The 27889-nt window shown below is 48.2% G+C and overlaps 2 protein-coding genes across 32 annotated transcripts; one reads left to right on the top strand and one right to left on the bottom strand.

Annotated features, from left to right (window-relative positions):
- Positions 1–6: 6 nt before the first annotated feature.
- Positions 7–7907, bottom strand: LOC129131958 (uncharacterized). Of its 15 annotated transcripts, XR_013185759.1 has the most exons (6): positions 7856–7890; positions 7725–7768; positions 6612–7056; positions 6172–6238; positions 5132–6079; positions 3616–3726 (listed from the first exon to the last, which is right to left on the bottom strand). XR_013185759.1 is itself a non-coding variant. In XM_077192499.1 (5 exons), the coding sequence occupies exons 1-5, from the start codon at positions 7862–7864 to the stop codon at positions 6010–6012; spliced, it is 936 nt and encodes a 311-aa protein (XP_077048614.1). In that variant the 5' UTR covers positions 7865–7894; the 3' UTR covers positions 6002–6009. The 15 variants fall into 15 exon arrangements, 3 of the variants coding, with proteins under 3 accessions (XP_077048614.1, XP_077048612.1, XP_077048613.1); XR_013185765.1 differs by lacking the exons at positions 3616–3726; positions 7725–7768; positions 7856–7890 and adding exons at positions 7–502; positions 1028–1159 and having other exon boundaries at positions 6612–6753; XR_013185763.1 differs by lacking the exons at positions 3616–3726; positions 7725–7768; positions 7856–7890 and adding exons at positions 7–479; positions 1028–1159 and having other exon boundaries at positions 6612–6753.
- On the top strand, positions 5316–27596 carry LOC129133811 (uncharacterized). 17 transcript variants are annotated; one of them, XR_013185776.1, is made up of 6 exons: positions 5319–5453; positions 6750–7130; positions 10672–10716; positions 13832–16067; positions 16272–17803; positions 18093–20427. XR_013185776.1 is itself a non-coding variant. In XM_077192500.1 (4 exons), the coding sequence occupies exons 1-4, from the start codon at positions 16059–16061 to the stop codon at positions 18120–18122; spliced, it is 690 nt and encodes a 229-aa protein (XP_077048615.1). In that variant the 5' UTR covers positions 15935–16058; the 3' UTR covers positions 18123–20427. The 17 variants fall into 17 exon arrangements, 1 of the variants encoding a protein (XP_077048615.1); XR_013185771.1 differs by lacking the exons at positions 5319–5453; positions 6750–7130 and adding exons at positions 7222–7360; positions 27012–27596 and having other exon boundaries at positions 18093–22627; XR_013185770.1 differs by lacking the exons at positions 5319–5453; positions 6750–7130 and adding exons at positions 7222–7360; positions 22431–24324 and having other exon boundaries at positions 18093–21618.
- The last annotated feature ends 293 nt before the right edge of the window (positions 27597–27889 follow it).

The raw sequence follows: 27889 nt of genomic DNA, 5'->3' as shown, positions 1-27889 counted from the left end.
ACAACGTTTCTACTTTAAGAGAATTAAGGCATTACTTTATTCTCGCCAGGATGTTGTTCTGCCCAGAATGTGCAACAGAGATAATTTAATCCACACATTGCCTGTGTTGTGCAGAGGAAACCATTCCATCACACATGGTTATTTATTAGATTTTTCACATACTTACACAGTCAAAACCCAGAAAAATGCATTGGTTCAATGTTCATTGGCCACAAGTTAAACAGTTCTTTGTACCTGGTTTCCTATTGGTTATTGATCCCTTTGCTTCCAATGCTAATTAGGTCCTCATTCTTCATTCTCTTATTGATCTTTTCTCAGACCAAGTGTCTCTGACACACCAGGAAAGAAGTTCAGGTGTTGACGGTCACTTCTCTCTCTTGAGCATGCTCTGGCAACTCCTGGTCCACTGAGATGTCGAGCTCGTCAGGCCTTGCCCAGGGAACAGAGTCTCTTAAACAGAAACTTCCATTCCTTTTTCTCTAAGCAAAGATGAACAAAACCCCTGACTAAAGTTAGTTAAAAATTCTAGGAGTTGCACCATTTCTAACACTGCCCCTCCCCATGGACACAGTACCCTTATTGCTACCCTGTGTCCCCATGTCCCCCCCTCATGTACACAGATGATCCCCGGGTCCCTCATGTCCCACCTGTCCCCCCACGTATCTGTGGTGGTTTGACAGGAAATGTGTTTTCTGGGATACTGTGGTCAGGCCAATGGATGTTCAGATTTTAATATTGGCATCTAATCTGGCCATTAGGACATGGATCCGCCTCTGAGAACACGGGGTTAAAAGCAGAGCTCTCCCCTGGGAGGCTCTCTTGGGTTTCTGGCAGGAAAGAGTTCGGGTCTCTCCCCCGGCCTGCTGGCTGGGTGGGGGGAGGGGAAAAGCCATGTGGCCGGGAGAGGCAGGCCTGACCCCAGGGGTGGAAGGGTGGAAGAGCGAGAGAGAGAGACCGGGAGCCATCGGGCAGCCCCCCCTCCCCCTGGGAGACAGAGAGAGAGAGAGACGGTGCCTGAGACTGTTACCTTGAAACTTGATAAACGTGTGCCTGTGCCGGCAGCATGGCTGAGGAGATGAAGGGGGGGTGCAGCCGGCCGCTTGTAGGAGCTTTTAACCCCTTTTCGGACAATGAAAACTTTACAGAACATTAATCTTTCCTAGAAGAGAGATAGAGTGGAAGATGAAGAAGGAAATGGGCAAGTGTGAGAGAGGTCTGGGCAAGTGAGAGATGTTGGGAGAATAGAGAAGAATCTTAGTGGGAAGAGATGATGGAGTGGCTTTTGCTGGACTCTTTTTGTACAGCCATGGACAGAACCATGTTCCTTGTGACACAGAGACTGCATCTAGGGGGAGGCAATGCCTCAGAACCAAGAGGGTTCAGTGTTGGTACCCCTCGGCCCCAGGGAGTGAAATATGGGGGGGACAGGTGTCCCAAAGGAGAGACTGTGCCCTTTTGGATCGGGACAAAGCATCCTTAAAAAAGACAACCCTAGAAGCAGCTCTGGTCCGTGTTCAGTGGTGAGAGCACTGGACATGAAAGGAAGAGGTCACGACGGCAGATGTACTCCGGGCGGTGCCACGAGTGACGCAGAAACACACGAGGCTTCAACTGTGTTTCCAGGGGAAGCCCATGGTACAAGAAGGACTCCTCTCCTCTTGATGAACTGAGGATTGATTGTCTGAAGGGTGGTGCTGGACCAAGAGTTGGTGATTTGGGGAATAGATGTATTGGAAATTTGGTGGGGGGAGGAGGAAGTGTATTTGTAAGGTTTTCATTTTCCTGTGTGTGTTCCTTTTATATATAGTTGTAGTTAATAAAGTTTTGTTTTCTTTATTTCTAAGTGGGAGCCTGCTTTGCTTATTCCTGGTCACATCTCACAGCAGAAACCAGGGAGAGGGTATCTTCATGGGGGCACTGGCATTGTGCCAGTGTCAAACCATGACAGTATCCCACAACGTCCTCATGTCTCCCTTGTGTCCCCCATGTTCCCACCCTATCCCCCATACCCCAGTGTCCATGCCCTGTGGCAGGAGGTGCCTGGACTCTTCCTGGCCAGCTGGGATATCACTCTAGTGGCACCATGTTCCTCTGGGAGAGAAAAAATAGAGAGGGGAAAGACCCTGAATACAGGGGTGGACCCCAAAAGTGTGGCAAACAGGATGGGGCAAGAGCATCTTTCCTCCACTTAATTTTTGGGACCCTGCCAATGAGATAGGGGACACTATATCCCTTCATGGAATGAGTCCCCACCCAGGGATTTGGGCTGTATGGGATTGGGACTCCCCCCTCCCCCATTAATGGCCTTGAGACACTCACATGTAACTGATTTACCATCCTGGAACTGAGACCTTCCCCATGGGATTGGGATACACAATCCCCCCTCCCATGGGACTGGGGGACCCATCATTGGACTGGACATCCCCCTCCCCATAAGACTGAGACCCCCCCTTGTAAGTGGGACAACCCCCCATGTGATTGGGCACAGAGCTGCATCATCAGCCCCTGCTCCCCCCTCACCAGGGCCCCTCTGGAGCTGATGGTGGCACTAAGCAAGGTGGTGACAAAGCCCGCCTGTGAGGGCAGGGGGCCACAGGGGGGCTAAGGCCCTATTTGGGGCAGCTTCAGGGCTGGGGGCACAAAGAGGGACCCCAGCTCTGGGAATCCGCTGACAGAGGAATGGAGAAGAATGCATTGGCAATGTCTATGGTGGCACCCTTTTGCTGCCTTGGACTCCAGCCCATACTGAAGTTCCAACATGTCCAGCATGGCAGCACTCAGTGATGGTGTAACTTCATTCAGGCCATGACAGTCCACTGTCAGTGTCCACTCTCCACAGGACTCAGGCAGGGGTCATGTGGGGCTACTGAGGGGTGAGCGAGTCTTGCTGAGCACGCCCAGCTCTCCAGTTCACAGATCATCAGCTCATGGATGGGGTCCTGAAGTCCCAGTCGGTGCCATGTTGCCAATGGGACACTGTTGTGCTGGCCATCAGTACCTGCTGTTCTTCATCCCTCAGCAGTCCCACAGCAGAAGGGTCCTCTGAAAGACCAAGCAAGGAATTCAGCTGTCTGAATTTCTTCTGTCTCCACAGCAGCTCTCCCAAAGCTCAATGGTGTCCTTTTGGGTCCTTGAAATACCTCTCCTGAGGTGATCTGTGCCAAGGATACATGGACCCTCTAGACCAGCGACAATGGCATTTTTCTGCCACTCATGCCCAGTCAGGAGCACTTCAGCTTCCAGTATAGTCCCTGTTGGGATCCTCCGTCATCCCAAAAACAGAGGTGGATTCTGCCCCTGCATGATGGCATCAGGGTGCATTGTGCACCCATGTCAGCTAAAGCCTTGTGCTCCTGTGGCTCTGCTGTGCCAGGCCTTGGATCCACACAGTCTAACTGACCCCACTGTCCTTTTCCCACAGCTGGCTGGAGCCAGAGCCCCTCTGATCATGGTACTCGTTGCTCACTTCTTGTAAATATGACCTGGGGATCCCTTCCAGAGGGTCAGAAGTAACATCAGCCCTTCAATTCTGCCTGAGGACTTGCCCAGTGGAACATGAGTGGCATTTTTCCTTGAAGAGTTTTCTGCCTGTGAGACCACTTTGAGACTTCTATAAGATGCCTCCTTTGATCCCAAGTCCCTTTCACTGCTGTTGTCCTTCTTCCTTGAGCAGCTCCCCAGGTGAGGAGGTGCTGCAGGTGCCAGAGCAGACACTCCCCTGTAGCCCTGGAGAAGAACAGAGTGAGGTAGGTGTTGCCTCCATGTCCGAAATGCCTCCATCTGAAGGACTCAGCCCATGGAAAGGGACCTGAAACACTTCCTGAGGGGCTCACACCCCCCCAACCCAACTCCCCCAGGAGCTTTCTCATCAGGTTTTCTCTTGCTGTCTCTCCCTGAAGCCTGAGTGACAGAGCAGCCTGGGGGAGCACCTGGGGTCAGCCAAGGTCGCCCATCCCAAACCTCCCCCACTTTCAGAATCCCAGGCTGGTTTGGGTTGGAAGGGACTTCAAAGGTCATCTCGATCCACCCCCTGCCATGGGCAGGGCATCTTCCACAATCCCAGGTTGCTCCAAGCCCTGTCCAACCTGGCCTTGGACACTTCCAGGGATGGAGCAGCTGCAGCTTCTCTGGACAATCTGTGCCAGGGTCTCACCACCCTCACAGGGAGGAAGTTTGTCCCAGTATCTCATATAACCCTGCCCTCTGGCAGGTGAAAACCCTCACCCTCCATCCTGTCCCCTGAAAAAGACCCTCCACAGCTCTCCTGGAGGCCCCTTTTTATATTATATTTTATATCTCTATTAGATTTATACCTACATACATATCAGCCCAAAAAGTGGCTCAGGCAGTCTGTGACTAGTTGAGGCCCTGGGGTAGTCCCTTTTAGGGGGTGTGGGGGAGTGGGCAGATCTATGGGTTATTTTAGAGAGCCTCCGGAAGTTTGGGAGGGTTCTGAGGGTTCATAGGGTGTTTGGGGAGGGAGAGCTATGGAGCATTTTGAGGGGATTCTGAGGGTATTTGGGATCTACCGGGGAGTCTGTAGGGGATGGAGGAGGTCTCTGGGGTTTTGGGACGGGCTACAGAAGTGTATACGCCAGGGCCCCAAAGTCCTCTCAACCTATTCTTCATCTGACAGGATTTATCTGCGCCTGTCAGGGAAGCTCACCACACAGACCCTGTTCCCGATTACCATGAAATTTTGATGCACGCAACATGCAGGAATGTTTTTCCTGCAATTTCCCTGGCTCCAAGAGGGACCACGGGAGTGGCACGAAAAAGTTGGGGGGCTTGTCCATCCCCCACATAGGCAATTGCAGTTTTGATTCAAATTTTAATTAAAGGCTGAACTGGTGCTGATACTGCAACAGGGTCAGGGTCTTTCTCTACATTGTCGTCATCACGCCAATTCCCAGGAGACACTCGAGGGGCGCATGGAGGCCAGCTGGGTGTGCTTGCGGGATCGTTAAAGGCTCTGGAGAGGCAGCTGGAGAGCACCTGGGGGTCCGAGGGAACACACAGGGGGCATTTTGGGGGCAAGTAGGGGACGGGCGGACTTCGGGACCCGGAGGGGCACTTGGGGATCAGGAGAGGGAAACTTAGGGGTACTTACGGGGCCCCGGGGCGCACTTACGGTTCAGGGAAGCACCTGGAGAGCAGCTGGGACGGTACTTAGGGGACAGTCCCGGCGCTAACAGGCCTCTCATGGGCTGCGGGGCATGACGGGAACCACAGTCCCAGCTCTATCGGCGTCCTACGGAGCCCCGCGGTCTTTCGGGAGTTGTAGTCCAGGAAGTGAGTAAACTGGCGCGGAACCAGCGGCCAATGGGAGGTGGGGGGCACGAGGGATTTTTGGGGGCTCAGAGGGAGCTTGTGACCCCCATGACCCCCTCAGCGGCGGAGGGACACCAGAACCTCCCGGCGCCACGTCGGCCGTGTGAAGGTGAAGAAGACAGGTGAGCCCCACTCCCACGGGTTTGGGGGTTCCCCGCCCCGATGCGCCCAATAAGCTCCCAGGCGCCCCTATAGACTTCCTAGTCCCCACAGACCCCCCAACACTGTCCCGGGAACCCCAAAACATCCCACAGACCCCGGACCGTTAAAGATGCCCCAAAGCCCAAGCGTCCCCCCAAACCCCTTCCTGGACCCCCAATACCTTTCACAGATTTTTCCCCAGCACTCCTAGAGTCTCCCCCAAAAATCCCATAGACCGCTTCTAGACGCCCTAAAGACACCCAGTGCCCTCCCAACCCCTCCTGATTCCCAGTGCTCCTGATAAACCCCCAAATCCCTTCCTCAGCCTCAGAGCCCCTCCAAACACCCCACAGACCCTCACGGACACCCTAGAGACACCCAGCACCCCACCAACAGCCGCTTTGGAGCCCCCAGAACCCTCCAAATGCTCTTGGGGACATTTGGGGGGAGAGGGGATTTGGGGCAGTCCCAAAGGTGGGGGAGGTAAGGGAGGGAGTTTTGGGAGTCTCCCCAGCTCCCTGGTACAATCTTGAGGTGTCATTGTTTTATTGGCCCCACCATGGGTTGGGGGTGCTCAGGTGGGCATTCCAGGAGGGTCTCAATGGCCCTGGGGGGAGAAGGAGAGCAAATGGGGAGTTAGGAGGACCCGAGGGAGGCACAGGAGCAGAGCCCTGAAATTTGGGGGCAGGGATGTCCTACCGAAGGTGTCCCCTTACGGCCCGGCGGTGGCATCGCAGCATCCAGAGGAGGGGGTCCCCAAGAGGGTCTAAGGGGGGCTGCGTGTCAGAGGGGGTGGCAGTCCCACAAGTGTTCCCCCAGCCCCACAAGGGACTTCCTGAGCCAGAAGTGTCTCCCCAACCCACAAGTGCCCCTCAGGCCCTCAAGTGTCCCCTGACCCACAATTGCAACCCCTGCCCCACGAGTGACTGCCCCTGGCCCACAAATGACCACCTTAACCCTACAGGGGAATCTCTAGCCCCACCAGTGACCCCCTGGCCCCAAAGGGCGCATCCAGGCCCACCAGTGACCCCTCTGACCCACAAATGCCCCCCAGCCCCACAAAGGTGCCTTATGATCCTCAAAAGCTCCCACCCTTTAAGTGACCCCCATGACCCTCAAAGGCTCCTCTGGTGCCTCACCCAGTGGCTGCTGCCATGGCGCCCCCTTTAGGGCATCACATGCACTGCTCCGGATTGGCTGTGGGGCCTCACGGGGGTCAAGTGACCTCAAGCCGGGCCCTCCCTGGCGTGGGGGCTGAGGAAGCACCTCCCTTGCAGGCCACAGGGCATCCTGAGAGCCGCGTGACTTCCAACATAGGGCACACCACAGAGCGCCGAGGCAGTCATGTGCCCCCCCAAATGGCTCCTGCAGCAAAGGCTCATGGGAGTCTCGTTTCCCACCGGGTGGTGCCCCCTGGTGCAGAGGTGCACAGCAGCTGCTGCTGATTTGCCGCGGGGCATGGTGGGAGCCACGTGACTGTGAGTATAGTGCCCCCTGTAGGGTATCCAGAGAGCTGCTCCTCGTTGGCCAGACCGTCTTGCAGGAGTCAGGTGGCCTCCAACATGGATCCTGCCTCAAGGGTTCCTGGGAGAGAGCCTGGGGTGAAGACGCCCCCTGGTGCTTGCAGAAGTGTCTCCCAAATGGCCATGGCGCCTCAGGTGGGTCACGTGACCTCCCGGGTGGCTCTCCCTGCAGGGACCCCCGGGCAGCAGAGCCCAGCAGGGCCCTGCCCACCAGGGGCGTGTCCAGAGCTGGCTCCTCCCCTCGGCACCGCCTCAAGCGCCATTCGACGAGGGGGTCATCGAGCGTGGAGCTGCAGGCAGGGGAGCCAAGCAGAGGCTTCGCCCCTTCCGGCCCGCAGGGGCGGAGCTTTAGCAGGGCCTGGCTGGTGAGGGGAGGAGAAGGTTGGGGAGGGGCGAGGACCCCCGAAATGCTCACCCTGCACTGACCCGGCGGGACTGATGGTCTCGGGCGGACTTTGAGGGGCTGCGGGATGCACTTATGGGCATAATGGGGGGTCTGGGGCATCACCTGGGCTCGGGTGGGGTAACTGGGGGACCCCGAGGCGTTCCTGGGGGATCACCGGGGCAAGGGAGGGAATTAGCAGGCGCTTAGAGGTCTGAGGCGGCATTTGGGGGTCTGGGGAGCACTTGGATTCCGGGACAACACTGAGGGAACGGGGAAGCAGACTGGGGCCTCTAGGGGGCACTTGGGGATCCCGAGGGGCACTTGAGGCCGGGCTGCTTTCCCACCTCCTTTGCACCAGACGCTCCGTTCGCTGCTCCAGGCTGAGCTTCTGCGGGAGGAATGCGGGAAGTGACGCGGAGCCCTCCTGAGCCCCCAAATTCCCCCCTCGGTCCCCTCTGGAGCCCTCAGGCCTCACCCGCTCCATCGCCCGCGCTCTCGTTTGGTTTCCCCCAGCGCTCCAAGCTCGGGCGCTGATTGGTTCAGGGCGGGGACGGGCGGGCGCTGCGGCCAATGGGAGGCGGGGGAGGGGGAAGGCAGGAAGCGGCGGCGCCGCCGAGCGCGGCGGGGCAGGGGAGGGGTCCGTGGGAGGCTTTGGGCATGCGCGGAGGGGTTTGGGGGGCTCTGGAGGCGCCGAGGGAGGCCTTGGAGTATAAATGGGGGTTCCTGGAGGGGTTTCCGGGTCTGGGGATGTTGAGAGATGCCCAGGGAGTTCTGGGGGTCAGTGGGGTGGTTTTGAGGGTCTCAGAGAGGTTGTTTGGGATTCCCAGGGAAAGGTTTGGGGTGGAGGGAGGCTGGTGTGGTTCTGGGTGTCCTAGAAAGGACTTGGCTGTGCAGGAGGGTCGAGGGGGTCCCAGTGTGGTTTGGGAGGCCCTCGGGTTGGTTAAAGTGGCAGAGAGCTGGGATCCCGCTGACAAGAGACCCCCAGTCTCCCCATGGACCCCCCAAATCTCCCCTAGGAACTCCAAACCCTCCTAAAGCCCGGCAGGACTCTCTCAGCTCACCTTAGATCCGTAAGCCCGTGCAAGGGAATGATACCAAAACTGGCTGGCAAATACACTTTCTAGCACAATTTGAAGCATTAGAAAGCAGGCGTTCTTTATCTGTACAGAACACAATGAAGGATTTCTCCTTTAATCTGATGTGTGCGGTGAAACTTTGCCACAGGGTATGGTCCTGGAGGGACCACGAACAGGTCTCTGGTGGTCATATTCACAGAATGCTTCCATATTACACGTGACCTTTCCTTGAACGTTTTCCTTGGGCATGTCCAGTTACGTAACTTGATAAAAGCCCCACTATATTCCTCATTACCTATTTGTCCACTGGCTCCAGTGCTTGTGATGCTCTGTACATACCTTTACATCCTTGCCTGTTAGTCTTTAAGCTCCATCCAGCACCTTCAGGGCAGCTGAAAATTTCTCTTCTCCATGTCACTTGTCAGGAGCCCCAAAACCCTTCCAGGGACCCCCACGGCCCTCCAGGGACCTTGTGGTTTGGGAGGTTCAGAGGGCTGAGGGGATCCCTGCGTAGTTTTGGGGGATCCCCATGTAGTTTTGGGGGTCCCTGGGTGGCTTTGAGGGTGGAGTCTCTGTCTCTGGACAGTTTTGAGCGTCTCTGTGGGGTTCAGGTTTTCCCCATTTTTATGTCTTCATTTTAAGGCAAAAGCCCTTTAATTCCCTGTTTGCCATCATCTCTCCTGACTCCAGGTGGTTTTCTTCAGCTTTTTCAGTCATTTGGGCCAGAATTTCCCATACCCTGGAATTCCTTGCTGGGACTTGGGTCATTAATTTTGGGTAAAAAACGTCTGGATTTGGTCTGTCCTTTCCCTGGTGTTGTGGGGCAGAGGCTACCATGGGGACAGTGATTCTGGGAGTTCAGGGAATTTGGGATAATTGCTGTGGGTCCCACACCTCTCACGACATCCCTGTCACTCACATGTATCAAATGTCCTGAGGGTTCCACTCCCATCATTTCCCATCTGTGACAGGATCCAGCTGCCAGCTCCCAAATTCTCTGGAACTGTGGGTCATGCCCCTTGTCCCCATCCTGAAATTCTGCTGAATCTGCCCAAATCTGCATGGTTTGGCTGTGACTTGAGTATTTTTTATTTGGGTATAAAAGGAGTGGCTTTGGAACACTGTGTGTCTGCAGAAACCCAGGAATTCAAGAGCCAAGGGGCCAGTGAGTAGGGAAGAGTGGGGAGGCTTCATTCCCTGTTTATTCCTGGTTTTCCTTATTGTTTAGTGACAGGCAGAAATTGAGGATTTTTTCTGCCCAAATTTCAGATTTTTTTACCCTTTCCCTTCCCCAATTTTAGGACCATTTTCTCTCTTTTCCCCAAAAGTTCCATCATTTTTCTTCTAAAATGTTGGGTTTCAAACACTTTTTTCCACATTAAACAAAAAATAAAATTGCCCATTCCCCCCCAAATCTCAGGGGTTTGCCCTTTTTGTGCACTTTTCTTCCAAATTTCAGATTTTTTTTCCCTCTTCATGTCCAAAATTTGGTGGGTTTTCTCTTCCCCTTTTTCAGGCCAAATTGAGCATTTGGGAGGGTTTGTGTGGGACAAGGTGAGTGAAGAGTTTTCCTGGATGTTGAGCCCCATTTTGATCCAAATTTGGAGGATGTTGGGCAAAAAAAAATATCCATATACCAAAACTGGGTGGGGAGAATTGGGGAAAAATTCATCCTTTCCATGAAATTTTAGTGTGGATTTGGTGGAAATGGGGTACGGAGTGGGCATCAGGGGTTGGTGGGAGGGCTGTGTCAGCATTTTGACATTAATCCAGGTGATTTTAGTTAAAATTCATCTGGTTTTGGAGTGAATCTGATATAGATGGAGAATCTGATGTGGCCTCAAGGTGGGGAGCAGAATGGGGGGAGGGATATTTAATCCCTGTTTAATTCCATTTTGACCGAAAGGGGGGGATTGGGAGAAAAAATACTTTGACCCAAAGTGGGAGAATTTGGGAAGAAAAACAATTTTGATCCAAACTTGGGGAATTTTGTACAAACTTTTTAGAGTTTGGCATGTTTGGTGTGGACTTGGGGGCAGTGGGGGCCAAAGTAAGTCCCAGGAGGTTTCTGTGGGGTGAAAAAAGGTATTTTAGGGTATTAAAAGACATTTTGGGGTGATTTGGGGGGTGACTTGAGGCTTCTGGAGCCTCAGGGCTCACATGGATTTTTCCCACAAAAGAACAGGTTTTAGTGGTTTTTGGTGTTTTTTTACAGGGGTGGCACAAGACGGGATCTGATGGCTCCTCCTTCCCTTCTGTGGTAAATAAAATTCCTGTTTTCCATGAAAAATCCCCAAATTTCTTGGATTTTTTACTCATTTCCAGACTTTTTAGCACAGAAGATGAAATCCTGAACCCCTGGGCTTGTTTTTGCCTGAAAATTCTGTTCTTCCCCCATTCTGCATTTTTCCAACAACCTCTCAGCAACAGATTTATTATGTTTAACCAAAAATCCCATTTTGAAATATTTTTTTAATCCAAAAGCCTTTATAATCTTCTTCTTTTTGAAAAGAAAATTAATGCCTGATTAATTTTCATGGGAAAAAAAAGTGCACTTTGTCCTGAGTATTTTTGTTTACTTTTTGGTTTGTTTTTTTGGTGGGGTTTTTCTTTGGTTTTTTTTTGTTTTTAGCTAAAATTCTAATGTTCAGTTTTAGTGTTTTACCAGGACAAAACCGCAAGATCTATATGCTGGAATTGTATTTTTTTCCCAGGGAAAAAAGATCTATTTTTAAAAGGTTTTTATAAATGAAAAAACAAAGTCCTTTTATTTGCTCTTTTTTAATAAAAGCAGTTGATTCTTAAGGAAAAATAAAAAAACCCTTTTATTCCTTGTTTTCCTGGCTTTTTTCTAATTTTCATTGAGAAAATTATCAGCCCAATTTTTTAGATAGTGTTTTAAATTAAAAAAACCCCTTTATATTCCCTTAATATTTTCTTGTTTCTTCTTTTTTTTAATTTAGTTTTCTTTTAAAAATTTATTCATTAAGGAAAAAAGCCCTCTTGAATTCTGTTTTAAGTTTCAGCTATTTTTAAAGAAAAAAAACTCACTCTGTTGTAATTCTTAAAATCCCAATTGCTCACGTCCCTCTTGATTTTTCTTCAAAATCCCCTTTTTTAAAAAAAGCAAATAGTTTTCATATATTATTTCAGAAAGGCCCCTTTAATCCTATTTTTATTGATAGTCAAACCTCATTATTCCCTATTTTCCCCCCAAAACACTTGATTTCAATTTTTTTCAGAAAAAATCACCAGAATTTTTTTTAATCTACCATCCTCAATTCCCTATTTTTTAAATTAAAAAACCTCTTATGATGGGCTTTTATATATACACCGAGTTTTAATAAATTTTTATCTCATTTTCCTGTTTTTTTTTTCCCTGACAATCTCAAAAATTCTTTTTTTCTTTTTTTGGTTTTTTTCTTTTTATTAGGAGAAGATACCCATTCTTTTTAACCTCTTTTGAGGCAAAAAACAGCCATTTTGGTTTTTTTGTAGCATTAAAAAAAACTCTGAAAATATTTTTGATCTTTTTACAATATTTTTTGTTTAGTTTTCCTTTTACATATTTCTGGATATTTTATATATTTTTCTATATACATTTTATCTTATACCAAATATGTACAATTTTAATTGCCTAATAATAATATTTAATAGTGTAACTTAATAGCATAATATTGATTAATAGGACAATAATTGCTTATTAATACATTTTTATATTTTTATATGTTGTGGTTAAATTAATAATATACATCCACTACAGTTGTTCCATATGAATGTATAATATAGTCTCCACTGTAATTATATAGAAAATTCAACATATGATCTACTCTGCTGTAATTATGTTGGTATTATCATTATTCTTGATTTGCATTTTTAATAAAAATTTCTGTGAAAAATCAGTATATAATAATAATAATAATAATAATAATAATAATAATAATAATAATAATAATAATAATAATAAATTAAAAGTTATATGGACATACAAAAGATGTGAACTATAAAAACATGTAATATATTTTCTATTCATATAATAGTGCATTTATTAATATAGCACTATATTCCTATTATATATAACTATATCTAGTTATTAAGAGATAATTATAAACTATAGAATATATATAAATTACTATAAATGTAATTACATAATGCAATTAAAGAATAATTTACAATGTAATATGGCATGAAGTTGCATAATATTATATGAATTATGTTATTATATATTATAATGTATTATAACTATGCAATTTATGTATATATATATAATATTTTGTGTTAGAATGTCCTATCCACTATCATAATTGTTATATTAATTACATATAATGATAGATTATATTCCAATATAGTATAATATAATGGTATATTAATTCTATTCTAGTCTCTAGTATACTCTCTAACTTTGTAATTGTGCTCCTTATTGCTTATTTTTGCTTGATTTTTGCCATTTCTTCCCAAACCGTTTCTATGAAAACAATCAATAAAATTATTTTAAATCGTTATCTGTATAATTTTGTAGAGAAAATATAAATCATCTACTGATGTATAGATTTATAAAAATACGTTAGTTTATTTTCTACTTTGATTAATACGGAAATAAGTTCAATAGCTACATCATTTATTATTATATTACTTTAATTATTTTTAATATTTATGGTTTTGGAATAAATCTTTGCTGATATTTCTATCAAAATTAAGTACAAAATAATAGAAAAAGTACTTCTATGTATTTAAATGTAAGTATTGTATATCACAGTGTTATAATTAATAGATCTCTATAATAATAACATAGAAAACTATTTAACTAAGTTATATGATGGATAACAAGTATAATACTACAATAACAGGCTAAAATGTGATTGGCATATTTTTACTGATATATTAGCCCTATATTATTAATATTTTATCAATGTGCTAGTAAGTAGTAATATACTAAATTATATTACATGATACCATTAATATATAATGAACACAGGGTATAATAATATAAATATCTAGTAATATTGTTGTATTAAGGAATAGTATTTTATATAATTAGTATTAGTTAATAATACATTATTTCATATTATTAACACATTGATATATTTTAATAATTTGCTAATAGAAGACAAATATTGTTTATTAAAATAACAAACTGCAAATAGAATTTCTATTTTGATAATATATAAAAATAGACTCTATAAATTGGATAGTGCAGTCATATCTTTAATGTAATTTCAGTACAATTCCTCCTGTAAAATAGGAAAATTGATGTATAAACACATATAGAATTGACCTAAAAAAAATTGATATAAAAATCTAAAAGCCCCCTTTGTATAACCCCCTTGGTTAATATAAAAATTAACCAAGGCCCTCTTTTCCCCCTGTTTTCCCAGCACTCTCCAGTGCCAGCTACCGGGGCTGGGAGTTCCATGCTGTGATCCCACAGAACGACAACGAGTCCCCCAGCACGTACCTGCAGCTGCTGCTCGCCTTCTATGGCCCTGCTGACACCCAGGTGTCGGGGATGCTCTGTGGCAGCTCCATCACCCAGAACACCACCCTGAGACCAGATGTCACTGTGCCCTTGCCCTTTCCTGCTACCCTGGAACTCACTGGAAGCCACACTTCCCATAAAACCTTGGTGATTGAGGCCAGTGCTGACATCTCTGTGACGTCTGTCAGTACCAATGGCTACACTGTGGATGCCATTGCCTTCCTACCTATGGAGAGCCTGGGCATCAGGTACTATGTGGTGACACCGGTTGGGAACTAAACTTGCGGCCTGACTGAGTTTATGGTGGCCACTGACCCCACCACCATCACTCTTAGCATCAGCACCAGCACCACTTTCCACTTTGCTGGGGCCACATACATCCCCGTTGCCGTGCTCCGCCTATTCCTGCAGCCCTACCACAGCCTGCAGCTCCAGAGCAGCCAGGACTTCACTGGCACAGTTGTGGTGGCCGACACCCCTGTGGTCGTCCTCAGTGGCCACACCTGTGTCAAGGTATCTGCTGGATTTGACTTTGTGGTGGAGCAGTTCCTCCCAATGACAGTGTGGGGGAGGAGCTACGTGGTGCCACCCAACCCACTGCAGACAGAGGCTGATTTTGTTTATGTGGTGACGGATGAAGACAACACCGTCAACTACAATACTGGGAGCAGGAATGCCACTGTGGCCATGGCAACAAGGGAGGTGCAGACATTCGTGGTGAACTGTGGGGTGCAGAGGTTCAGGGACATCACGCCATAACCAATATGATCCAGTGAAGCCAAATTTATTATCCCTAAAAGGACTATATTTATAATAAGTTTCTACTGTTCACGTGTCTATAGCTAATACATGATTGGTTAATCCTAGCTGTTCACGTATCTAAAATGGAATGCTGATTGGATCATCTAATTTTTCACACATCTTGCTGTGGTTGTCTGGCCCACCCACAATCATGTATAGCTAATACATGATTGGTTAATCCTAGCTGTTCACGTATCTAAAATGGAATGCTGATTGGATCATCTAATTTTTCACACGTCTTGCTGTGGTTGTCTGATTGGATCATCTAATTTTTCACACGTCTTGCTGTGGTTGTCTGTCTCTTTTTTCTCCCTTTCTCAAGCTTGCTGACAAACTTGCTGAGTCCTGATGACTCTTCTTCTTGTATCTTTTTCAAGGACATACCGACCCCATTTCTGAATATGTCCATTATCCATTGTTTGTGAACGTGTCCATTGTCCATTATTACAAGCAGGCTCGATTGTGCATTGGCTGAACGTGGCCATTGTCTTGCAAAAACTCCTCAACCTGCAAAAATCGTCAACAGTGAACCATAACTCCCACCTGTAGATCAGTGCAGTGGTGGCAGTGCAGTTGGTGTTCTTCTTCAGTGGGTCATCTTGGCAAGATCCCTTCCTCCTTCTTGTCCCACCTGTCACCGCCCATTGCACTGCATTCCGCTTTAGCAGTGTGCCCAGCCAGTATAGCCATGCCATCCTCATTGCACCCACCACTACCACTGCCACCACCACCCTCAACCATTGGCCAGACAACACAGTGGCATGGCAGGCCATTCCTGGCACAGATTTCTCCTGGGCCAGCATCACCATGAGTGCAATGATGCAGAGTGCTGAGAACTCGTAGGTGCCCATTGGGCTCCTGGTGTCTGGGTTCCAGACTCACACTGGATATGGTTTCCTGGGGCTCTGTGCTGCCAGTGAGTAAAGTGAGTCAATTGTTGTGTCACCCCAATGGTTGAGTGTTGTGCAGTTGACCATTCATGGGTTTTCCCCTCTTTTTCAGTCCCCACAGCAGTCTCCTGTGAGGATTTGGTATGCGAGAGGTGTGAGATGGTGGATGGACAACCAGAGTGCATCCAGGAGACTTTCTCCACCTGTTGGCTCACTGGTGGGCCACACTACTGCAGTTTTGATGAAAAACCTTTGATTTCATGGGATCGCGGGCCTACACCATGACCACCATCTGCAATCCTGATCCCACCCTTCCTACTTCCTCTGTTGAGGTCAAAAAGGAGGAAAAAGGAGAACTCCAAAGTTTCCTCCATTGGCTCCATCACCATCCAAGTCAACAACGTCACTGTCACTGCTGTCCAGTCAGAGAATGGTATGGTGAGGGTAAGCAAAACCATCATAATTTCCCAGTTTTTTAAAATTTTGCTGAAATTACATATTTAGCAATGATCTTGAGGGTCTTTTCCTAAATAATTCCCAGATTTGCTGGTATGCAGGTAACCCTTGTATGAAAACACTTCTAGTCTTCTTGAACTCCATGCCCAGTTTTGATGGATTTTGGTTGTTTTGATGGTTGTTGTCCTACAGGTGAGCAACCACCGCTTGTGCCTCCCCATTTTCCTCTGCCACAGGAAGGTCTGCATCCACCAGAAGGGTAAATCCATGTTGATTCAATCAAATTTCAAGCTGAAGGTCCTCTACAGCTGGGATGATCGTGTAGTGATCAAACTTCCGGCTGCTCTTTCTAGAAAAGTCTGCGAAATGTGTGGGAAAAACAATGGGGATCCCCAAGATGACACTCTCTCTCCTGATGGAAAACAAATGTGAGATACTGTGGAGTTTGGGTGGAGCTGGAAGGCGACCAGTGAGAGTGGCCACTGCCAGGACACCTGTGATGGTGACTGTGGGCGGTGCAGATGGGACCAGGTGGTGACATACAAGGCAGAGACCTGGTGTGGGAAGTTGTCCCAACATTCTGGGCCATTCCAGTCGTGTCATGACACTATCAGTCCCAATATCTATGTGAAGAACTGTATCTATGACCTGTGTGCCAATGAGGGGCATCGCAATGTGCTGTGCTATGCCTTCAAGAACTATGCTGATGACTGCCAGGAGAAGAGGATCAATGTTTCCCATTGGAGGAAAGAGTTGGAATGTTGTGAATAGAGGATGGTTGAGTGAAAATACTCCTTGGGGTGGGTGGAGGCTAATTGATGTGGGACTAAAGACCCATGGGATCATGGGTTGAGAAAGACCATGGCAGAAGATCCAAGCAGGAAATCCATGGAACTCCAAGGAGATTCCAGAAAGTCCATGTAGAAAGTCCACAAAGTTGGTGGAGTCTCTAGAAAGTCTGAGCAGGAAGTCTGCCGAGACTCCAGAAAGTCCAGGTAGAAGGCCTAGAAGGTCCATGGAGACTACATAAAATCCATGGAATCTGCAGGGTATCTGTGCAGATAGTCAAAGTAGTCTGTCCCACTATGTACTGCCCCACCTTGACCGCTGTCTCCCTCCCTGTCCAGCTCTCATTTGCCCGCCCTACAGCACCTGAGGCCTTGCCTGCCTCCCTACCTGCAACATCCCTGCTGTGTCATCCAGCTGTGCCGCTGTCAGCACCTGCGTGGACACCTCCATGTGCCACGAGGGCCTTGTCCTTGACGCCGACACCTGAATCGCCCCTTCTGAATGTGGTTGTGTCTTTCAGGGTTTCTTCTATGACCTTGGCAAGGAATTTTGGAGTGACCTCCCTTGCATCCAACACTGTGTGTGTGACGCAGAGCAGCGGCAGACAGTGTGCTGGGATTCTGGTTGTGGCACTGAAGAGGGATGCCAGATGGAGGAGGATATCCAGGATTGTTATCCCAAAATTTTTGGGGTCTGCACTGCTGTCGGAGCCACCCATTATGAGACCTTTGATGGCAAGGCATTCATCTTCCAGGGGATGTGTGTCTTACGTGTTGGTAGGGTTGTCTGAGGACACCCAAAATTTGGTGGGATGCCAGGTGTTGGTGCAGAATGGCCACCTTAGTGACAACCTCGTGTCGTCCATTGCCGTGGTGACAGTCAAAGTCTACAAGAAAACCATCAGCATCAGCAGGGAACATGCTGGAAAAATCATGGTGAGTTTAGGAAATGATCCCTTATCTTTTCATCACATTCTCCACCTCATCCCATGAACATCTGAAATGTCATTAAATCAACATCATTTGTTCCAGATCAATGAGTGGTTGATCAACCTCCTTTTGGGACTTGGTCCTTCTCATTCTCTTAAATCCAAAATTTAATTCAATCAAAAATTTAATTCAATTCAAAATTTAATTAAATCGACACTTTTTGGTTGCTCTGGCTGTTGAAAATAGTTTACCCTCAGTCTGCCAATTTGATCAATTTCTATGGTTTTCTCCCCAGACTGATGAGCAGTTGGTCAATCTCCCGTAGCACTACAGTGAAAGAAAGATTGTTGTCTATTGTCACGGGCAGGACGTGGTGGAAGTAACCAATTTTGGCCTTGTTGTCACCTATGACTGGTACAGCCACATCACCACCATGGTGCTAGTGGCTTCACCAATGCCCTGTGTGGGCTCTGTGGGAACTACAATGGCACTGCAAGCAATGACATGATGATGAGGAACAACCATGTGACGTCAGACCCAGATGCCTTCAGGAGCAGCTGGAAGGTCACAGATGTCCCAGGATGTGGTGAGAGGTCAACAGTGGAATGTTCCAGCACCCTTGCACCTTCCTGGCTGCAGCAGGAAGTCTCTGAGATGGGGTGTGAAATTATTTTGGAAGTGGATGGACTCTTTAGAGGATGTCATGGTCATGTTGATGGCCATCAGTACTTCTAGAGCTGCATCCATGACTCCTGCCTGTTCCCTGATCAGGAAGAAGGGATGTGTCCAATCATTGCCCTCTACGCCACCACATGCCAGGCTGCTGGTGTGTCCATTGAGAGGTGGAGGACAGATAATTTCTACTGTAAATTGGGACAATGGGAGGGTTTTTCCTTCAGCAGTATACAAAGGATCCTCAAGTCTGCTCCAAATCTATGTATGAACAACCCAGAGGCGCATGGGAATCCCACCCAAAGTCTTGGTTGATCCCATAATTCACCCAAAATAAACCCTTCCTAAGGAAGAAGTTGTCTCATCTGGAATACCTTACCCCCTCAAAATCTCCAATTTCCTGGTGTTGGCTACAAAGTGGATAATTTAGAGGGAGAACCACCAAAAAATGTACTAAAAATAGTGGAATTGGGTTAAAGGGATCCAGCCTGGAGGTCAGTTGAGGACCCAGTGTGGAGCAATCCCATTCTTTGAGTGAATATTTCATTTTTCGCCATAAAAATGTGAGAAATCGTGTGGTTTAGAGGAAGAATTCCTATTGTAATGGGATGGCATATTCCTTATGGATGATCATTGGATCATCATCAGATAATCGTTGGATTGTCATTTGATGATGCCCCTTGTCATGTGCACAGGGATGAAAATCAAGTTTGCCATGGGCTAAAAAGCTCTGTATTAGGTGAAGTTTGCACTTGAATTCCAGGAAACTTCCAGGATTTGGCTTGGAATTTCCTGGTTCCTCATGAATCCCATTGTCTCCTGGCAGATATTCCCTGTCCTTCCAACAGCTCCAATGAGCTCTGCTCGCACACCTGCCAGCACACCTGCGGCGCTGACTCTGCCACATGCCAAGGGCAGTGCCACGAGGGCTGCATGTGTCAGGATGGCGTCGACAATTGTGTGCCCATGTCCCACTGCAGCTGCAGCCACCATGGAGTCTACTACAAAGAGGGGGAGACATTCTACCCCACAGAGCAGGAGATGTGCCAGTGCCTCTCTGGTGGCACTGTGGAGTGCCAAAATACTTCCTGTCATGTTGGCCATGGGAAGGTTGTCAGTGATGTCTTCCAGTGTACCTCGCAGGTGTCCAGCACCTGTGTGGCCACAAGGGACCACACCTATGTCACCTTTGATGGGATGGCCTTCAACATCGCTGGTACTTACTCATATGTCCTCACCCAGACCGGTACAGTGTGACCGTGTTCACAGGCATTCTTGGATGAGGGAAGAGACGAGAATATTGACTCCATGTTCAGAAGGCTTGATTTATTATTTGATGATATATATATATATTACATTATGACTATACTAAAAAGAAAAAGGAGGACAGGTTTTCCCAGATGCTAACATCTGGGAATAGAATAGAAAAGAATAGAAAATAAAAAAATGATAACAAACGCAGCTCTCTTGGACTCTGTCTGAGATAGCCTGGTCCTTGATTGGCCATTCATTATAACCATCCAAGATGGGCCAATCACAGGTGGACCTGTTGCATTCCACAGCAGCAGATAACCATTGTTTACATTCTGTCTCTCAGGCCTCTTAGCTTCTCAGAAGGAAAAATCCTAAAGAAGGGATTTTTAGTGAAAAGATGTCTGTGACAGTACAGGTGACAATGTGACATCATTTATTGTCACAATCTAGAAGGAGGAGCAGCAGAAGGGGAAGGTCCCCAGGATCCAAGCATTGTCTGTGGAAGTCTATGGGGTCACCTTGACCTTGAAACACAGAAAATGGGCTGACATCATGGTAAGGCACTTCATGTTCCAAATCTCATGGGATCCCCCCAAACTGAGTTTCTTTGATGGAAGGCACTCCTCAGCCTATCTCCAATTCCAGTCCAACTTTTCTTTCTAAGCAAGATCTGTAAATGCATTAAAACCTTGGTTGGAACCTGCTTTCCCTAAATTTTTCATTCTAGCTCCTATCAACCCTGAAACTCTGTTTCCTTGGTGAGGGGAGCCCTCACCCTATCTCCAAGACTAATCCTTTCTCATCTGAACTTTTCCTTCCAAGTGGGATCCACAAATCTGTCAGAATATTATTTGGAAGGTGTTTTCCCCAAATTTTTGGTCCCACCTCCTCGCTGGAGGACTCTTCCTACTCTATCCCAGGTGGATTCCATCTGTCACTATCTCCCCACCATCCTGAGTGAGGGACAGGTCCAGGTCTACCCACATGGGACAGGTGTCCTGCTCCGCACTGACTTCAGCCTCATTGTCCACTATGACCTCGTCCAGCACGTGATGGTCACAGTCCCCCAGACCTACATGGGGTGCTTGTGTGGCTTCTGTGGCAACCACAATGGCCAATGCAATGATGATTTCCAGCTTTCCAGTGGCCAGCTGGCTCCAGATGCAACAGCCTTTGGATCCACATGGAAAACAACAGATACACCTTGTGATAACACCTGTCCCAAGGATGAGTGTCCCACATGCACAGAGGAAGAAGTGGCAATCCTGCAAAAACCCAGCTACTGTGGCCTCCTCACGGCCCCTGAAGGTCCCTTTGGCTCCTGCCATTGCATCATTGACCCCATCCCATATTCCCAATCCTGCATCCATGACCACTGTATGAGGGAAGGGGACACACATGTCCTGTGCCAGAGTATCCAGAGCTATGTCACTGCATGCCAAGGTGCCAGAGTCACTGTGGGGGCTTGGAGGACATCATCCTTCTGCCGTGAATTTGGGAGGGCACAGGGGCAAATGTCACCTGTTTGGAGTTGGGAAGATCTCCAGGTGACACTGGAGTTTGGGGGGCGCACAGGTGGGGAATGTTCCTTGTTTGGGTCTGGGTGACAGTGGTGACACGCAGGACATGGGATGATGGTGATGGGATGAGCTTTAAGGTCCCTTCCAACCCAAATCAATACATGATTCCATGAAAACTCCAGCCCTCACCTGCCCAGTCAACAGCACCTACTCCCTTAGCACCAACACCTGTGCCAACATCTGTGCCCAAAATACCACAACCTGCCCCCAAACATGCATCGAGGGCTGCCAGTGCCACCAGGGTTCTGTCTGTGATGGACACAGATGCGTTCCCTAAGATTAATGTGGATGCTTTGGGATGGGGAATACTATAAGGTACTTTTTCTGGCCTTTTTTCCTGTTTTTAGTAATTTGTGTCTTTTTTCCCTTCATTTCCCCCCTATTTTTATGGATTTGTTTCATTTTTCCTTGTTCTTCCTTCTTTTATTTTTATATCCTTACCTATATTTTTCCTGCATCTGCTTTCCTTTCTCTCATATTCCTCTGCATTTGCCTCTTTTTCCATGGGGTTTTCTTTATTTTTCTTGGCTAAATGTATTTACATTTTAAAAATTAATTTCCCCCCCATTTTCCCTATTTCCTATGCATTTACACCTTCTTGCATTTTTCCCTATTTTTCTTTCTCCTTTTCCTAGCATTTTTCGCCTTTCCATCCTCCTATTTTTATGTCATATTTCCCCTGCATTTCCTTTCTTCCCCCTATTTTTAGGCAGTTACATATTTTTCTTGCCTGTATTTTTCTCTGTATTATGCATTTGTATTTCTTTTTCTGCATTTTCTCTCAGTTTTCTTATATTTATACTTTTCCCCAGCATTTCCCCTCTATTTTTTTACATTTATGTATTTTTTTCCTGCATTTCTCCTTTTTTTCCTTATTTATAGGGAAGGTATGCATGTATGTCCCTTTGCCTTGCAATTTGTTCACTGTTTTCCCTATTCTTCTGCACTTTTGCCCTTTTTTCTGCATTTTTTCTTTTATCTCGTATTTTCATGGATTTCCCTTGGGACCACCCACCCCAAAGATGGGATGGCATTGATCCCAGGAGACACCCATTGACCCCAGATGACCCCCCAGTAGCCCCACTGCTCCCCATTGACCCCCTTTGTTTCCTCCCTCCCTTTCCCAGCTCTCACCTGCCCCACCAAGAGCCACTACCAGCTGTGTGCCTGCACCTGTGAGCACACCTGTGCAGGTGTGTCGGCCCCACCCCCCTGCAGTGAGCGCTGCTGTGAGGGGTGTCAGTGCGCCGAGGGGCTGCTGTTCCACGGGGCCGCTGCATCCTCCCAGACCTGTGGCTGCCTCCACCAGGGGCGCTACTTCCAGGTGGGTGTGGTCCCAGTGCCTCCCAGTACAGCCCAGTTCCAGCCCTAGCTCCTTCCAGGTTCCTCATGGTGATCCCAGGTCACAGAGTCACAGAATAATGAGGTTGGAAGAGATCTCTAAGATCATCAAGTCCAACCTATGCCCTAACACCTCAACTATAGCAGCAAGTGCCACGTCCAGTCTTTTGTTAAACACATCCAGAGATGGTGATTCTACCACCTCCCTGGGAAGAGCATTCCAGTACTTCTTTCGCTGAAAAATTTTTTCCTAATATCCAGCCTATACTTTTCCTGACGTAGCTTGAGACTGTGTCCTCTTGTTCTGTCAGTTGCTGCCCAGTGGAAGAGACCGATCCTCACCTGTCTACAAGCTCCCTTCAGGAAGTTGCAGAGAGCAATAAGGTCACCTCTAAGCCTCTTCTTCTCCAGCTCCTTCAAACATTCCTCATAGGGCTTGTGTTCCAAGCCCCTCACCAGCCTTGTTGCCCTCCTCTGGACACGCTCAAGCATCTCAACATCCTTCCTAAATTGGGGGCCCAGAACTGGACACAGTACTCAGGATGCCTGGTCTCACCAGTGCCAAGTACAGGGGAAGAATGACCTTCCTGCTCCTTCAGACCACACCATTCCTAATGCAGGCCAGGATGCCATTGGCCTTCCTAGCCACCAAGGCACACTGCTGGCTCATATTCAACTGGCTGTCAACCAGCACTCCCAGGTCCCTTTCCGCCTGAACACTGTCCAGCCACACCGTCCCCAGCTTGTAATGTTGTAGGGTATTTTTGTGGCCAAAATGTAGAACTTGGCACTTAGACTTATTAAACTTCATGCTGTTGGACTCTGCCCATCCATCCAACCGATCTTAGTCTCTCTGCAGAGCCATCCTTCCTTCCAATACATCAACACAAGCTCCCAGCTTAGTGTCGTGTACAAATTTACTAATGAAAGATTAAATCCCCTCGTCCGTGTCGTCTATAACAATATTAAATAGAACTGATCCCAGTACAAACCCCAGAGGGACACCACTGGTGATTGGCTCTCAGCTGGATGCAGCACCGTTCACCATCCCTCTCTAGGCCAGCCATCCAGCCAGTTCCTAGCCCATCAAAGAGTGCTCCTGTCCAAGCCATGGACTGCCAGCTTCTCCAGGAGTGTGCTGTGGGACAGTGCCAAAGGCTTTGCTGGAGTCCAGATACACAACATCCACAGCCTTTCTGCATCCACCAGGCGGGTCACCTGGTCACAGAAGGACACCAGGTTGATCAGACATGACCTACCCTTTGTAAACCCATGCTGACTGGGTCTGATACCCTGGTGTCATGGTTTGAGAAGAAGCGGGTTTATGGTTTGAGAAGAAGTGGGTTTTTTGGGATGCTGTGGTCAAACCAATAGGTGCTCAGATTTGAATATTAACACCTGGTGTGGCCAGCGAGGACATGGATACGCCTCTGAGAACACAGGGGCTTAAAAGCAGAGAACTCCCAGGAAAACCTTCTCTTGGTTCCGGTCAGGGAAAGGTTCATACCTCCCTTGCCCAGCTGCTGTGGCTGGGCAGGGGACGGGAAGCCATGCGGCCGGGTGAGGTAGGCCAGGGCCTTGGACAGAGAAGGGAGGTGAAGAGGCCCTTGAGGATGGAAGGGTGGAGGACACTGGAGAGTCATCGAGCAGCCACCCCCCGCCCCCCCCCCCCCCCCCCCCAGGAGAGAGAGAGAGAGGGGGAGAGTCGGTCTCTGTGTTTGTACCACCTTGAAATTTGATAGCAGGCCGGCTGAGAAGGAGAAGGGGGGGGGGGGGGGGGGGGGCACTTGGCAGGGCAGTGTGGGAGTTCTGGACAGCAGAGCCTGAGATTTTTAACCCTTTTCTTGGATGATGGAAGCCTTACAAATGCCAATCCTCCTGGAGCTGAATGAGAAGAGAGATAGAGATAAGAGGAAATGGGCCATGAGACAAGTGGAGAAGGATCTTAGGTGGGAGGAGATGCTGGAGTGGTCTTTGGCTGGACTTTTCTTGTATAATCATGGACAGAACCATTTTTCCTGTGACACAGAGACTGCATCTAGGGGGAGGCAATGGCTCGGAGCCAAGAGAGCTCAGTGTTGTTATGTGAAGGAGTGTGTGAACAGAGGCAACGGGTGAGGAGGGTAGTGGTGCCCTCCATCTTCAGTGGAGGGGAAGATCTCTGTTCTTGAGACCCCTTGGCCACAGGGGGTGAAATTTGGGGGGGACAGGTGTCCCGAAAGTGAGAGACTGTGCACTTTTTTTGGAACTGGACAAAGCACCCTTAAAAGGAAAAACCCTAGAAGCAGCTCTGAGAGCACTGCACATGGAAGAGGTCACGATGGCAAATGATCTCCAAGCGGTGCCACGTGTGACAGGAAACACAAGAGGTCTCCACTGTGTTTCCAGGGGAAGCCTATGGCACAAGAGGGACTCTTCACTCCTTGATGAACTGAGAATTGATTATCTAAAGGGTGGTGATGGACTGAGAGTTGGTGATCTGAGGTATGGATGTATTGGAAATTTGGTGGGGGTAGGAGGAACGTTTTTGGAAGGTTTTCATTCTTTCTGTGTGTTTCTTTTTACATATAGTTGTAGGTTAATAAAGTTTTCTCTTCTTTATTCCTAAGTTGGAGCCCGCTTTGCTCTATTCCTGGTCACATCTCACAGCAGACACCAGGGAGAATGTATTTTCAGGGGGGCACTGGCATTGCACCAGCCTCAAAACATGACACCTGGCCATCCTGTAAGTGCTGTGTGATAGTACTCAGTATGAACTGCTCCATTATCTCACCTGGTACTGAGGTCAGGCTAACTGGCCTGTAATTACAAGGATCAATCCTTCCTACCTTTTTTTGTAAATAGGTGTCACATTGGCCAGTTTCCAATCATCTAGAACCTCATCAGCAAACCACAAGTCTTGATAAATGATGGAGCGCAGATTTGCAGGCTCATCTGCCAGCTCCCTCATCACCCTAGGATGGATCCCACCTGGTCCCATTGATTTATATATATCCAAGTGTCCCAGCAGTTCTCTGACTGCCTCTTCTTGGATAACAAGAGGACCATTTTGCTCCCTGGTACCACCTACCAACCCCTGAGGACACTTGTCTTGAGGACAAGCTGTCTTACCACTAAAGACTGAGGCGAAGAAGGGATTAAGCATTTCTGCCTTTTCCTCATCTTTAGTTACTAGGCTGCCTGCCTCATCCAATAAGGAACAGAGGTTGGTTGTACCCTTCCTTTTACCATTAATATATTTGTAAAAACTTTTTTTATTATTTTTAACAGAAGTTGCCAAGTTAAGTTCAAACTGAGCTTTGGCCTCCCTGATTATTTTTCTACATGCCCCAGCAGCTCCCTTAAATACTTCCTGGGAAATCAGTCCCTCCTTTAAAAGATGATATATCTTTTTTTTATTTCTAAGTTCCTTCAAAACCTTGTTGCTCATCCAGACTGGATGTTTGCCTCGTTGACTCATCTTTCGGCACACAGGGACAGTCTGTTCCTGTGCCTTCAGTGTGCCTCCCATAGTGTCCCCAGTCCCTGCCAGTACAGTACAGCATCCCCCACATCACCATTTCTCCCTGTGCGTCCCACTTTCCCCAAACACATCCCCCAGTGGATCCTGCTTTAGCCCAGGGGTGAGAGACCTCAGGGTCTGTCCTCCCCTCCAGTCTCCCCCAGTATTCCCTGTATTGTCCACAGTCCCTACCAAGGTATTCGAGTCCTCCCCAAATTTCCCCCACAGCATTCCCAATCCCTCCAAATTTGTCTCTGTTCCCCCCACAGTGCCTCCCAATGCTTCTTAGTGGGGGAATTTAGTGTCCTTCCCAGTGTCTCCCTCTGTCTTCAGCAGTGTTCCCAGTGTCACCCGGCAGGTCCCAGTTCCCCCATGGGGGACATGGGGGTGTGTGGGGACATGGCCACATGCTGGGGACATGTTAGTGATCCCCATGGGCACCCATTGAGGATATGAAGACACATAGGGGATATGGGAGCCATGGGCCCCATCCCTCCCTCCCTCCCTCCCTCCCTCCCTCCCATGAGACCTCATCCCCATTTTTTGGTCATTTTAGGCCACTTTTCCTCACTTTCCACATTTTATCCATGGAAAACAGATCACTGAGACCATCCTGACCTCTGACTGCTCCCAGTCCTCCACCTGCTGGGGGCCTGGGGGCTTCCAGTGCCACCCCTTCACTTGTCCCTTCAGCCACACCTGCAGCCTCCATGACAGCACCCACACCTGCATCGCACACCTGGGGCACTGCACCCTGTCCCTGCCACTCGCTTCATCACCTTTGACAGCATCATCAGGGCCACCCTAGCCACTGGCATCTATGTGGTGGCCAGCGTGTGACCCCTGGGACCCTGTGTGGTTCCAGTTGCTGAGGGAGATCAGGGATGTTGGGGACCAGCTGGCAGTGGTGGCACTTCACCTCTCCACCCTCCACGGCCTCATCACCATGCGGAAGAACAGGAAGGTCTGGGTAAGTTGTCACCATCCTGGCTGGCACCCAAAGATGTTGTCACCACTACATGTTGTCACCCTAAATGTCCTTCTGACCTTCATTTTAATTTGAAAAAAAAACCAATATTTTTTCCCTAATTTCAGACCAGGTAAGAGTCCACATGGGTTGTCCCATCCCACCAGCACCACAGGATGTTCTTACCTTAATTTTGCCCCAGATTGTTCTATTCTGCTCCCAGTTTCCTGCCAGTGAAGCCTGTGTGCTTCGCTAAGAGAGATCCATAAATTGACCCACCCCATAATTTTGACCAAAATTGCTCTTTATTCTCCTAATTTCATGTCAGAGAAGCACCACCATGGGTTGTCCCTCATCCTACCCCCACCATGCCTTGATGCATCCCATAATTTTTCCACAAACTCCCTCTTTTCCACCCAGATTCCTCCAACTACCCTTCACCCCTGTATCACCCCAAATCCCCTTTTTTCCCTTAATTCGGTGTTCTCCAGCTCAACAGGGTCCCCAGCCCCTGCCCACGGAGTTCCCGGGACCGTTGACCATCACGGAGACGCAAACAACCCTCCGGATCAGTCGAACCCCGGGATTTCTGGTGGAACTGGGCGCCGCAGGGGTGACGTGGGCACCTGATTGGTCACTTAATCAATACATTTCACCTAATTGGATAATTAACAAGACATCCATTTGTAAACAATCTTATGAGAAAAACAGAAAAAAACCACCTGCAGGCTGTTTTAATATTTGGCTATCATTGTTTGTCTCCAGCTCCCTACAGC

The sequence above is a fragment of the Agelaius phoeniceus genome, chromosome 33 (genome assembly GCF_051311805.1).
Source record: "Agelaius phoeniceus isolate bAgePho1 chromosome 33, bAgePho1.hap1, whole genome shotgun sequence".
NCBI classification, from domain to species: Eukaryota; Metazoa; Chordata; class Aves; order Passeriformes; family Icteridae; genus Agelaius; species Agelaius phoeniceus.
Note: the sequence above shows the minus strand (reverse complement) of the source record. Positions and strands in the feature narration are given on the sequence as shown.